General features: G+C 32.1%; 1 protein-coding gene across 1 annotated transcript in view; it reads left to right on the top strand.

Annotated features, from left to right (window-relative positions):
• The window catches only part of LOC143055521 (von Willebrand factor D and EGF domain-containing protein-like), a 52,913-nt gene extending 39,107 nt beyond the window's left edge, over positions 1 to 13,806 (top strand). Inside the window, exons 12-20 of the mRNA XM_076228682.1 lie at positions 81 to 219; positions 2,351 to 2,432; positions 4,861 to 5,033; positions 6,397 to 6,665; positions 7,087 to 7,204; positions 7,847 to 7,961; positions 9,953 to 10,080; positions 11,262 to 11,379; positions 13,583 to 13,806. Of these exons, the coding sequence (XP_076084797.1) occupies positions 81 to 219; positions 2,351 to 2,432; positions 4,861 to 5,033; positions 6,397 to 6,665; positions 7,087 to 7,204; positions 7,847 to 7,961; positions 9,953 to 10,080; positions 11,262 to 11,379; positions 13,583 to 13,761 (1,321 nt within the window). The 3' untranslated portion in view covers positions 13,762 to 13,806. The remainder of the gene's footprint in view (positions 1 to 80; positions 220 to 2,350; positions 2,433 to 4,860; positions 5,034 to 6,396; positions 6,666 to 7,086; positions 7,205 to 7,846; positions 7,962 to 9,952; positions 10,081 to 11,261; positions 11,380 to 13,582) is intronic.
• The last annotated feature ends 240 nt before the right edge of the window (positions 13,807 to 14,046 follow it).

Genomic DNA, 14,046 nt, shown 5'->3' with positions numbered 1-14,046 from the left:
AACCAGATTTACCTCTGTGTAGAACTTATTTGTTAAAGCAAGAGGCAAATATATAATAAAACATAACTAATACTTTTCAGCATACCAAGTCCACAGTCATTGTTTGACAAGAAACCATCATCAATTAATCCAAAGTACAGAATAGATCAACATGAATTCTGTCAATGTGTTCAGAACACAACATCATGTACAGGTTCAGCTAACAATCCGCTTAAACATGTATGATTATTTTGCATCTTTTTTAAAACTAGGATTGATTATGAGCTGTGTCGGATGGTAATTGAGACCAGTGATCGTTTAAATTATTGTACACCTTTTAGAAACAAATAATGAATAAAAATCAAAATTCATATAAAACAAACCTCATCATTGTAGAAAATAAAGCAAACATAATATTGAATGAAAAAAAAAAAAAAAACAAATAAAAAAAAAAAAAAATCACGAAAATTCGGAGGTGCACTCATGTGTTTCGTCGAAGCTTTGGCAGCTTCAAAAATTATATTACATAGGTGAGTCATTCATATGACATTTAAAGGGATAAAGCATCACACTTTGGTGGAATGATACATGTTTCTTGGTCAACCATTTTGAAAGACATAAGTTTAAAAAGACAATCGAATCCTTGTTTAAGTTATCGAATCCATGACATTGAACAATTCTGTAAGTTAAAAATGTAAATGACAAGGGATAATTAGGATTGATACCGTTGAAAAAAGCTTAGACAGTGAAAATGTCCGAACGGATGTTCATACTCATAAGCCGAGAACAAACTGACAATATCATTAAAAAAACCCAGAAAACGCAAAAAAAAAAAATAATAGATAACCAACAGTACACAATTATAACATACAAAACTAAATACTAGCTTTAAAAAAACAATAAAAAAGAATAGTGAAAGTGCAAAATAGGTTTAAGAATTATACATCAAAACCTATTTTCACAGTTACAGTGTAAATGCATATTCATGGGACATATTTATAGATGTGTATACTGTTAAAAAGATTTCCATTCTGTTATCATTCAAGTGCCTCTCATAAAGCAATAGGTGTCGAACATCTTCTATATCATTGTATATGTTCTAAGCTTGTCGAACGATTAAACAACATATATACCCTATTACCGATTTACAAAAGCGAATGGCAATTTCAATTATAACAATTTCAGCTGAAATTATAATTATATAGTTTTGTATTCTATCACAATTGCATTGACAAATGCGTACTTCTAACGTGAAAGCTTTTAACAATATTGACAATTTGGTTCTTTTTGTGGATTTAAAGTAATTCGTATTAGGTTTTATGAACATTATCGCTATATTATATTGTGATAATAACACTTAACTCTTTTCTTGTGAAAAGTGAAATCATTTTTCTTTTGTACGATTCCCTCATTAAGGTGCGCTTGGCTGTAATTTGTCATTTTGTTCCTTATGTTTGTCATGTTTATGTTTTCTATCACTTGATGTATCTGGTTTTCATTTCTTACTGTCATAAAAAGTAGATGATAACAAGTAAAAACGGTTTCAAAACAAAAGTGAACAAATCGAAGAACATGTCCTTTATAGAATTCAAGATTTAATTATATATAGTGTAAACCAATTATATTTCGAGAGATATTTTTAATTTCTCACCATCCGCGAGTTGAAAAAGTAAAACGAAAATATATCGTCGCGAAGGTGTAAAACTTAGAAAAAAACCATATCAAAATATGTATAATATGCATATAACTTTTCAGTTAGTTACCTAACGTATTTTGTTTTCCTTAATCGTTTGATTACTTAGGTATGACAATGATCTGTTATCATATGATCTTCGGTATGATTAAAGGAGAAGCGAAGGTCACTAAACATTCTAAAGGGACATTCAAATTATTTATAAGTCATAAAACAAATTACATAGCAAAAGCTACACAAAAAAGGACCAACAGATAAACAACAGTACTCAAAACACGACATCAAAAACTGAAGACTGGGCAACTCAAATCCCACCAAAAATTTGAGTTGATATAAGGTGTTTCGGAAGGATAGATAGATCCTGCTCCATTTAGGCACTTGTTGTGCTTCTCGTGAGTTGCATCAAACCTCAAAAGAAAAACAGTCGTCATCAGTGAGAAAGTAGGACCAAATGCGTCGTCCGAGTAATCATCTTCTGCTGACTTAGTACCAACAAATAAATCACTAATTAGGAAACTAACGAATGTACCATGTTAGACATAAGGAATCAAAGGTTGACTCGTCTTAAGAGAAAAAAAAGTGCATCGATACACATGTTTACTAATATAAGTGTTCTAATACTTGTTGGAAATCTAGACTTCTTACTCATACATTTGTCATAATCGTTTTCTCTTTCAGGTATTTAATGGTAAAAAAGGAATACCAATTACGAATAAAAAGAATCCCAGACGAAGACGTAGTGAACCAGCGAAAATAACTAGTAAGACACATTATTGTACACGTTGTATCTCCATTTTCTATATTTTGTTTTATCATTAGTATATACGTTGATCACGACTATTGCCGTTAAAAAAAACAAGCCTGTATTTTTCAAAGTTAACATTTGAGACCAGAAAATAGTATCTCTTTAGTTGTACAGAATATGGAATACGAAAAACGTTAACCGCCTTTCTCCAAGTTTTATAATTGTACATGTTTATTTGCATTGCTTATATTTTGTTTTATCATTAGTTTTTACTTTGATCACGACTATTGTCGTTAAATAAAACATTCCTGCGTTTTTAAAAGTTATCATTTGAGACCAGATAACCGTATCTCTTCTATTATGACCAAATATGGAATAAAAAAAATGTAACTGGTTAATTTGCCCTTTTTCCAAGTTATATATGTTGGTACAACTTCGATAGCAGTTAATAATAACGTTATCATTATTCACAATTATACTCAATGCAATTTTAAAATTGTCCAGAATATTTATAACTAGATTACTGATGTGAGCATTCAAATTTTTCATAACTCGTTTGCACATATAGAGACAACAGTAGTATATCGCTGTTCAGTTTTTTCAATAAGCTTGGGACAAATCTTACAGAATGTTTGGTTTTCTATACCACTAATGAGTCTTGTATAGACGATACCTGGGTGCGATGTTCACAATTCAGGTATCTTTCAAGAGTTCTTCACAACCAATGGGTGATTGCTTATGGAGATTGCATCCCAGATGATATAATCAGCACTTCTGTAAAATTAAAAAACTGTATTCAAAACTTTGAATTATGTAAAAACTGTGGATTATTGTTATTCGTTATTACCAATTTTCCTGGATTTAGAGGGTTAAGGGGAATAACGAAATTAAAAGTTCAATTTTTTTTTCGCCTTGCATAAGAATTCGGCAAACCCACTTAAAACTAAATGTCCACGAACATGCAAGTTTTCCTTGATCCACGACAACTGCAGCCCACGAACATAAATGAATCCACTGTTCTTAGAAATGCAATTATTAGAAGACTTCATACAATTGTCTCTTTGGAAACAACGGGGAAATATTTTCAAGTGTTTAGGAATGTTTGTTTGATTGCATGACTTAGTTCAATTCTTGATTATTGTTCTTATTTTAGCAATTCTTGTTTCAAATATAAGCATTGCTTTTTAGACATAGTGACATTGAGGCCTCGGTTGCCGAATTGTCTAAGCAGTTGTATAGTTAACAGTAGCATGTAAACATTGACGTTGTGAGTTAATTAATAAAGGCAACAGTAGTATACGGCTTTTCATAACTCATAAATCCATGGACAAAAAACAAAAATAGGCGTAACAAACTTAAACTGAGGGAAACGCATTAACTGTAAGAGGAGAACACAACCTTTCTCATAGCACGGTGCTTTCGACTTCAATTTTCATTGACTAGCATCGACAGTTTCCATCTTCGTTAGCCAAGGGTTACGATCCACTCCCTTTCTTTTCATCCTTGGCGGATTGAGCCAACGTTTGTGAAAACAATGTTGCGCCATCTATCGGAAGATTAAAGTCACGCCCATTCCGAATACATTATTCTTGACCAATGGTAGCACTTGCACTATTCAATTTGGAGGTAAAAACACGGTAGCATGTACATTTTACTCACTTGATAAAACCGGAAACGAAAATATACGTTAACATTCATGCATATGTGCATGAAACATACACAGGAACTTCTACCTATTGATTGAAACATTCAAGTTGTCACTAAATATAGTCGTATGTTTATAAAATGTAAAGACTAAAGACTTGTTGCACAATAAACACGTGGCTATTGTTTACAAACACTTTCTACATTTACACGTGATCATGTTATAGGGACTTTTTGATTGGATACAGCGAGTTTCGACTGCAACCAATAAAAATCCTTACCTTGTGTCTCCGAAAGAGAGAAGGAGTGGATCGTAACCCTTGGCTGGCGAAGATGCGACAGTGTCCGAATTGATGTTGTCGTCATTAGCAACATAACAAGTTGACGTCATATATTGGTTGACGAGATGTGGTATGAATGTCAGTGAAACAACTCTATATAAAAGTCACAATGTATACAAAGTTCACAATTGTAGGTTAAAGTACGGCCTTCAAAACGGTGACTAGGCTCACAGCGAATAAAGGGTCCCAAAATTACTAGTGTAAATCAATTCAAGCAGGAACAATATGAACGATATGTATGTATCAGGCGTCAATTATAAACACCTGTCGTTTTCAAACTTTTTGTACGGGTCAGAATATAATAAAATTACATAAAAAGAAAATGTGTAGGTGGGTTATTTATTGATTATTGTACAAATAACAATGCAATACATTCCAAACATTATTGTCATCCAATCAAAGCTATTGGTACAAAATGATTGCATTAAAATAAACTGATATTCTTTTATTTTCGTTAGATTATTTAAGGAAAAGATCACTGCCGACCTGGCCAACAGCAACAGGAAAAACCCTGTCATATGCAACTGAATTATGCAAAAACTCTTTTCAAAAAGCCTCTTTATATCCATATTGCAAGGTAAATGTTGACGGATACTCTGCAATGATAGAAAGTTGCACAGAAGATATCAGAGTAAGTGTATATAAATAGAAATAGTATACAGCATTTAATTAAATTTTAGTTTGAGCAACATTTCTGAAATGCATTTGATAATTTTTTACATGATTAAGACATTGGTTCATGTACATTATATTCCAATTACGTTTCTTTTGTTTTATTATAAATAAGGACGTTAGTATTTTTTATCAATTGGATCGTATCATAATTTTCATATATAAAAAAGAAGATGGGTATGATTGCCAATGAGACAACTCTCCACAAGAGACAAAATGAGAAATATAAAAAGACAAAGTTTAATTCGATCATTACATTGGGGGAAAAGAGGTATTGGCTGGTATCCATATCTTTCCACATAATGATCTCTAAAACATCTATATTGATAAAGTTTTACTTCAGATGGAAACATAAATTAACAACTATAGGTAACCGTACTCCCGTCAACAATGAGCAAAGCCCATACCGCATACTCAGCTATAAATGGCCCCGAAATGACAATGTAAAATAATTCAAACGAGAAAACTAACGGCATAATTTATTTACAAAAAATGATCGAACGAAAACAAATATGTAGCACATAGACAAACGACAACCACTTAATTGAACTCCTAACTTGGGACAGGCACATACATACAGAACGTGGCGTGGTTGAACATGTTTCCGGGATCAATCCCTCCCCCTAAACTGGGACAGTGATGTAACGGTACAACATAAGAACGAACTATAAAAATCAATTGAAAAAGACAGAACTCATCAGATGGATAAAAATACAAGTGAACGTGGACGGGTACTTGTATATCCCAACAACAAAGAGACACGAGGTACATATCTGAGAGTACTCGCAGTTAACTGACGACAGCTAGTTAAATGTCCCTAACAACTGATAAAAAAAAATCATGCATATAAATCGTTCCCTTTTATAGCCGACTATACAGTATTGTATTTTCGCAATGATGAAGGCCGTACGGTTACCTATGATTGCTTACATCAATTTATTTACCTTGGGTGGATAGTTCCTATAAACAACATATATATTTTTTTGATATTTCCCAAAATAGAGTTAATATTCTTTTTTACATATCTAAATATGACCTTTTTTGCACTATTATCATCCAAAAAAAACTTCTTGCTACAGAAACATACCTCCTACCCTCCCATTATAGTGTATACCATATGCTTAGTATTTTTTATTGTATTTTTTTTTCAGATAGAATTTTAAAATGAATATATAAGTTAACTCTTAAAATCTGGCATCGACATCAAAACGAATAACGAGTTAAAAAGTTAAGATAATATAACAGTGGGTTAGTATTATTGTCAATATAACATCATGAACATAAGACACAACTGACCTCTATAGACGCTTATATATTTGTAGATTACGGACAGTCTTAATTTCTTAGATAACTACGTTTCTGTTTACAATGAAGCTTGCCAAATAACCATTGCTGGTGATACAAAATACTACGTCGTCGGAACAAATGGTCATCTAGTACTTCCGGATTACGTCACTTCCCATGTTTGTCCAAACGAGTGTAGCATGAGAGGAAGGTGTCATCAAGGTCAATGTTTATGTAACAGTGGATATCACGGTCCGGATTGCGCCGTAAAAGTTGGATCAGTTCCATTCATTCATTTTATTTATGGGTATGTGAATAATCCATTTAACATGGGGCCTTTTATAGCTGACTATGCGGTATGGGCTTTTCTCATTGTTGCAGGCCGTACGGTGACCTAAAGTTGTTAATTTCTGTCATTTTGGTTTCTTGTGGAGAGTTGTCTCATTGGTAATCATACCACAAGAAATGTTGTAATTACCAAACACACCAAATGTAAACACAACAATTGTTCTCACAATGATAACATATTTAAATAGTATTTCCTTCAAAAGAGCCACATTTGATTTGCAAATTTACAACAGACAACTGTACTCAATTTTGTTATTTCAAACAAATGTATATCAATGTATCGCTAAAAATATGCAATGTACCACTCAAAATTTTGTTTACACAAGACAAATCATTTACTATGTCCATAAACATCATGATGTTTTAAACTTTATTCACAGAGATGATAACGTTGATGGTTTGTGTGATATTCGTCAAGAAAATTGTCTCACCTCGTTTATTGTAGCAGATAATATAATGTTCAGTTCTAGTCTGCTTTGTCGTGTACAATATTTAACGGTAAGGTCCATTAAAGAAGACTTGATTCTTACATTGAGCTGCGTCGGATAGAAATCGACCTTATCCAAGTACATGTATGTATGAACATGTACATGTATAAGAATTTGGTTGATTTTTGAAGATTCCGATACGAAATAAAAATAAGGTTCCTACATGTATATCAGCTCGACATTCAAACAGCTATATACTTGTCATAGAGGTCTGTGCAACCCAAAGTTTGTTCACAGATGTATTAGTATTTATTTGCATCAGGTTGATTTCTATCCAAAGCAGCTCAATTTTTAAAACAATCTTTCTTCTACGTATTTCTCTATGTGAACAATCAACAATATTAATACATTGCTATAATAAATATAATTCGATCTGCAATAGGTTCGACAGATGTATGAAAGACTATTTAAAAGATGTTTATCGGAGTCTTAGCTCGGAATATTCACTCTCAAAAGTATTATAAATCAAGATGAGACACGTTAATCTAATTTACAACTTTTAAGTAAAACATGTATAGTATATGTCCACCCTTATTTTGCCTAATATAAAAAGACAAAGTTTAATTTGATCATTACATTGGGGAAAAGAGGTATTGGCTAGTATCCACGTAATAATCTATAAAACATTTATCGTTATAAAGTTTTACTTCAGATGGAAAATACAACATTAGTAGACGACAAAATAAAAGGTCATTTCATGGTAGAAGGTATATTCACAAGTTTTAATGAGTTGGAGTGTTCTTTACCCTTATCAGATGTATCTAAAGGTAAGAGTACTGATAATTGTAAGCTATAATTAAATAATTTAATTTTGGATGTAAAACGTCCTCTGATTGGCTGACGTTATTTTGTTATGAGCCCATAGACATAATTTAGTCATGTGACCGTGACGTCATCAACGTTTCTTCATGGTTTTCTACGGTTTAAAATGGAATTTAGAATTAAATTATAAGAAATGACTGTAATATTTTTTCTGTCTATTCGAAATACGCGCGTTATTCAGTGTGCACCAAATTTTTTATGTTATTTCTTCATAGACCGAAAAAATATTACAGTCATTCCTTAGAAAAACAAACCTTAACAAATAAAAGTCTGGATTGGATTTACAATAATGTTTTAACAAGCATGTCAGTTTCGGTTGTTGGCATCAATAATGCAAATCCATTCAGAAACGGTAGAATTCGCCCTAATGGATGTACGTTTTTATCGACACCTTGCGAGCACAGAATTTAAAGAAGCAGAATATATGTATCATCTTACATCTGCAGATTGTTTTTAGACATGAACATAAAGCAATAAATCAAACAATAAATTAATCATTGAAGTTAATCATCAATATGATTGAGAATATGAAGGCTCATGGGACTTTGCAACAAAAATATCTAAATGAAAATCAACGATAAGCTTCAGACACACATTTATTTTCAGGTAAACACAAAACAAAAGCATAAATTTTATTGTTTCTATTTAAAATTAGAAGTTATCCAAAAAGGAGTGTAAAATAGTAAGAAAATTATGTTGCAAGTAGACTTTTTATGTTTTGGATTTGGATTGTACTTCATTTGTTTGATGTGTTTGAGATAATGATTTTGTCATTTAGTTAGAGACTTTGTTTTTAACTGTCCTCGGAGTTCAGTAACATTTTTATTTTACTTTTTTTGTACAATGTGTTTTAAAACTTCTCTAGATATAAGTATAACAATGCATTGGAAAACTACATAGGTCGTCTGGAAAAAAATCAAATCGGTACTGTTCGTTTCGTAATCGGATTTTGTAAGTTATACTTGTGGGCATTAATATATCTAATAATATACAGCAACAGTACAACATAAAATCATAGCAGAGATATTAGTTTGAAAGGTTTTAACTCATTAGATCGATTCAAAACCCAACAAAGACCTAAATGAAACCCATAACAAGCACCTACCTTTTGCTAATAATAAAAGTTATATCACGCGATTTATAATACCAAGTGATTATCGCGTAATATGAATATAATGCTAATCGAATGCACTCAACATCTGAACATTATGTACGTACAAATGGTCATGATTTTTAAGCTGAATTAGGTTTCGTATATGGGCTGCGTTCATTATCATTTATTCATAAGGATGTACTTACTAAAAAGGGATATTTAGAATTTACAATTGATACTTTAAGTCATAGGTGCATTAGTTAAGGACAAAATTAGCTAACAAATTGATATGTTATGGAGCGCCTTTTAGAGATACATATTGTTTTTTTTAAATGGTGGGGATAAGCTGACTCGAACTTTAACCTCATATCCGCATTGATATAATTTGGTCTCATTTCGAGAGATATGAAATCTAGAATCTGTAAAGATTTTGGTAAATTAATGTTAATGAGCTACTAGACATGGCGTTGCGAGTTCATTTTGAATCTTTGAGTTTGACTGTCCCTCTGGTATCTTCCATCCCTCTTTTGAAGTCTTGCATGAAAAGAAAAATAGCGCAAAATAACAACCTTGTATAGTAGAGGGAAAACAGGAAGTTCGATTATCTGACAAAATTCAGAAATTGACTTTGACTATCCCTTAGGTATCTTCTAACGTTTATCTATATTTATTTTTCTGTCAAGAATTTGATATGATATTAAAAGAGGTTAAGTCAATTGTCGGTTTGAAAATATTAATAACGATAAATGTATAAAGTCAAAACATGATTTTCGAAAAAAAAAGTGCTTGTTCAGTATGATGCGATCTTGAGAGCTGATATTTTATCAAGTATTTTTTTCACAGGTGCATTGGTTGGTGGATTTAGAATAAGTATCACCACAGACGGCCTGCATTATAGCAACGAAGACACTTTAATTATATATGATTCATTGTGTCAAGAGTGTAATGCAGGCGGCGATTGCAAGCTAAAGGTATTGTGCAAATATTGATATCAGATCTATTTACCAAATGTGCTCAGTTTACATGTACAGTTGACAAAAATATATCGCATTATTCATGTTACTAGTATTATAAGAAACTTTAAGAACTGTACCACCATAATACTTCTTTACATCTTACCACAAACGAAAGATTTCTGTATTGGGCTGCCTTTGTGAGTCTTTTATGATGTTGGCCATACTATGAAGTGGAGTCCCCGGTGACCGCGCGGCCGGTGATACCGCGCATTAGCTGATTTCGTCATATCAACACAGTTACACAAATAAAATTGTTCTTGTTATTGTTTTAGCATTCCGAAGGGATAAAAAAGAATAACATTAATAAGTTCAAGAATTAAATCATAACTGTTATCCCGTGATTTACAATATTTGGCCATTGTCCATTAAAAAAATATACAGCATCAAATAATTTTTTTGTTTTATTTAGCATCAAATAAAATTTTTGTTTTATTTAGGTCAAATTAAAATCAGATTGAAATAATTTTTGCTCTGCATCCTTGAAAATGTGCTTGGTTCAAATTCAACTATATTTCGTAGCAGAAAATCTTTCCTCTATTCAAAATAAGCTTTTTTTGGAAGGCATGCGTGAAATCACCGGACATTGGAGGAACTCTTAGAACAATGTTTTCCCTAATTTTTGACACACATTACACAAAAACTGGATGGTGAAACCATACAAACAATTAATTTTATGAAATTAAAGTATTTTATGAAAGTGTTCACACAATACTATCCAATTATCGGTTTTATCGGTTGAATAAAGTTAAGTCATAAGTCTTAGGTGCGAGGATACACTGGACTGCACCGTATGTAAATAACAGATTAAAATAAAGAAAAATCTCACATGATCTATGTCTGTAATCGTAGTAGGTCTGTCACCATACTGGATATAAAATGCCATCGAGTCAAAGCATTATGTTCCAGATTAATTCAGACACAGTGCTGTTAAATACCATATATTTGTCGCCAAATATGCTTCTCAAATTTTTGATTTAAAATGTTCCTGAAGTTCATGTTCAATACCACAGTAGTGCCTGCCGTTTATTGAGCTTTGTTATTTTCATAACCCTTATTACAACCAAAATAATTGTGGGTAGTCCGTATGTTTGGTATATCTGATATCTTAGTAAAGTCAATACATCAATTTTATCTAGCCTAATACATGTGAAATAGATGGACAGTGTAGACAAAAAGGAGAGCAGAATTCAGAACATCAGATATGTGAACCATCTGTCAACCAGCTAAAGTGGACAACAGACCAAAGAGTAAATGGTTTGTATTACAGATATACATTGTATATAGCCATTTAAAATGTAGAGAAGCAAAAGGCACGGAAGGGACATTCAAAATTGTAAATCGAAAACAAACTGGCAACGCTTCTGGAATCAAGTTTCATTGAAATGAAAACTTCACGATTCTGAAGATGATTTTTTTTAATGTCGTTAAGATGTGTTCGCAAACGATTCCCGTTTCCACTTTCTAGATGAGAATCAAAACTGTATCTTTTGTATTCTTTATTGCCAGTACGATGGGATAGGTTCATTTAATATCACCATCTTTTAAATAATTTACTTATTGAACAAAATATTTATAGAGGAAAGTGAAGTTTAATGTTTATTTTCATTCTTCCTAAGAAGCTCCTGCATGAAGTCTGTCTCAAATGAAAAATGTATCAAGTTTACAAAAAGGAAGACCTCAGTAGGTTTCAATAGATTGTTTGCTGAAAAACGCGTCCTCTAAATGCAACATATATGATCTAAAAGTCAAACATCCTGATTTTGTCAGTTTCAGCCAAAATTTTCTATGAATCAGGACAATTTTTTAAAAGGAAAGATCTGTTCCTCCAAGATAAATGTCTCTAAGTTTATCGTTCATTTTTGTGCAACTTTACAGTTACAATGTTCCAATTTATCGTTTAGATTGGAAGACTTGTTTAAAGGATAGAAAAATCAAATGTTTGTTAAATACCATTGCAAGAGTCAAAATCATAGATAGTATTTACTCCTACAGATATTTTGGATTTTTCATTATCCACATCTTATTCACACCACTTATTGGGTTGAAATTTCACAATGACTGGCTGTAAGAGCTAAATAATTTAGAAAGAGGTTCCATGTAACACTTGAAAGATCCTGTACTCTAACATGTCTAATGGGTTTAAAAACCCCTACATATATGTAATTAAGTTTAATTGGTTTGCGTTGCATCTGCCTGATTTTGTACTTTACTTATAAATTGCACTTTCAGTGTTAAGTGCTTTACGATTTTCACTTTGAAGTGGTATATCTTTAATAATAGATAGTGAAGCAGGAACGTTAATGAATAGTCACTAGTTGTGATCATTGATGTTTCACTCAAGTTAGATTAGTATTTTGCTTCTCGTTTAATGTCGGGGTTATTTACAAGATCGATAGGTCAGTGTGGGCAATGAATAATGAAGTTGGGTGAACAAGTTTCATGTCTTCAGCAGGAATTCCTATTTCTATAGTAAATTTTCTAATGGCAGCAATAATAACTAGCTTACAAAATCAAGGACAGGTCACAAAAGGATGACTGAAAAACCTGATTAACAATTTTGTTACATGTGAACATCATATCTCATCATACACACTAATAACTCTAACTTAAATGCAAGACGAATATAGTTCACTGGTAACATGTTGAGTTACAAGAAATCTTATACATGGCCTAATAATATGTTTCCAAAGTTCAATTTTACACATTGACATGTATGAATATGCATCACATAAGAGAAGTTTGAGAAGGTTATATTCAGTCAAAATATAATGCATTCTTATTTGTATAGCATTTTGAGGCCAAAAAAATAAGACTCATCAGTTACGCTCACATAAAAAAAGTAAGAAAGCCAAACAGGTACACAGTTTGTGCCGAATACTGCTATGATATCTATGCCTTGAAGAAGAAAATCCTTAGTATTTCGATTATTCCTACTTTTGCAAACAGTAAATTTATAAAAAGGACTATATAATTGATATCCATGTCAACACCGAAAAACTGTATTCCAGTATCATTTATGTTTTCAAAACCTTTATAAATATAACAACGGCTTCTTCTACTATTCGAATGTGCACAATGAAAATGAATATGCATGTCTGTTCTAAATGATTAGTCAATAATGGTCTATGTAAATGAATACATATGTTTGCTTCAACATTTATAAGGTGTTATTGCACCTCATACTGATATGCATACATTGGTGACCTTCTACTGTTGTCTGTTCTATGGTCGGGTTGTTGATTCATTGACACATTCCCAATTTCCATTCTGAATTTTGTGTAGCTATATTGAAATTACACTTTTATTAAAAGAAGCTATTATCGTGATTATGAAACTTCCAACTTAAAAGTATAAACTTACAAAAATACTAGATTGTATCACTAATCTACAATATGTATATGTTTTAATAGTATTTCGAAATCTTTGTATAATTCATTTGTATAATTGTATCTTTTAGAAATAGATCATTTCACAGCAACCCTAACCGGATGTATGTGTGTTGATGATCCTGGATCCTTTACTTGTGCTTGTTGTCAGAATGCAGGATGCCCATGCGCATCTCTGTCTCCCCACCAGTGTGTTGATTGCAGACACCAGGATAAATGTGGAAAGTATCCAGAAATTTTCAACATTTAGGAGCTTAAAACCAGTTTTCAGAGTAAATTGTTCAATAGAGTTGAATTCTACTTTTTACTGTTGATTTCTTTTACAAGCTTTACACCATTAACAACTCAATGTTCTCTTAAAATAAATTGTCGTTATTCAAAAACAACGGTCAACATAATGCCGTTACTGTTGAGCTTTCAACACCAAACATTATGATCTGCGGCTGATGGACTGATACAAGTGAACAATAAGGGTACATTGTATTGTCCGACATTATGCACAGCCCTCCCTTTATTTTTTTAAACTTAAAGTTGA

Source organism: Mytilus galloprovincialis, chromosome 12 (assembly GCF_965363235.1).
Source record: "Mytilus galloprovincialis chromosome 12, xbMytGall1.hap1.1, whole genome shotgun sequence".
In the NCBI taxonomy this organism is placed as follows: Eukaryota; Metazoa; Mollusca; class Bivalvia; order Mytilida; family Mytilidae; genus Mytilus; species Mytilus galloprovincialis.
Note: the sequence above shows the minus strand (reverse complement) of the source record. Positions and strands in the feature narration are given on the sequence as shown.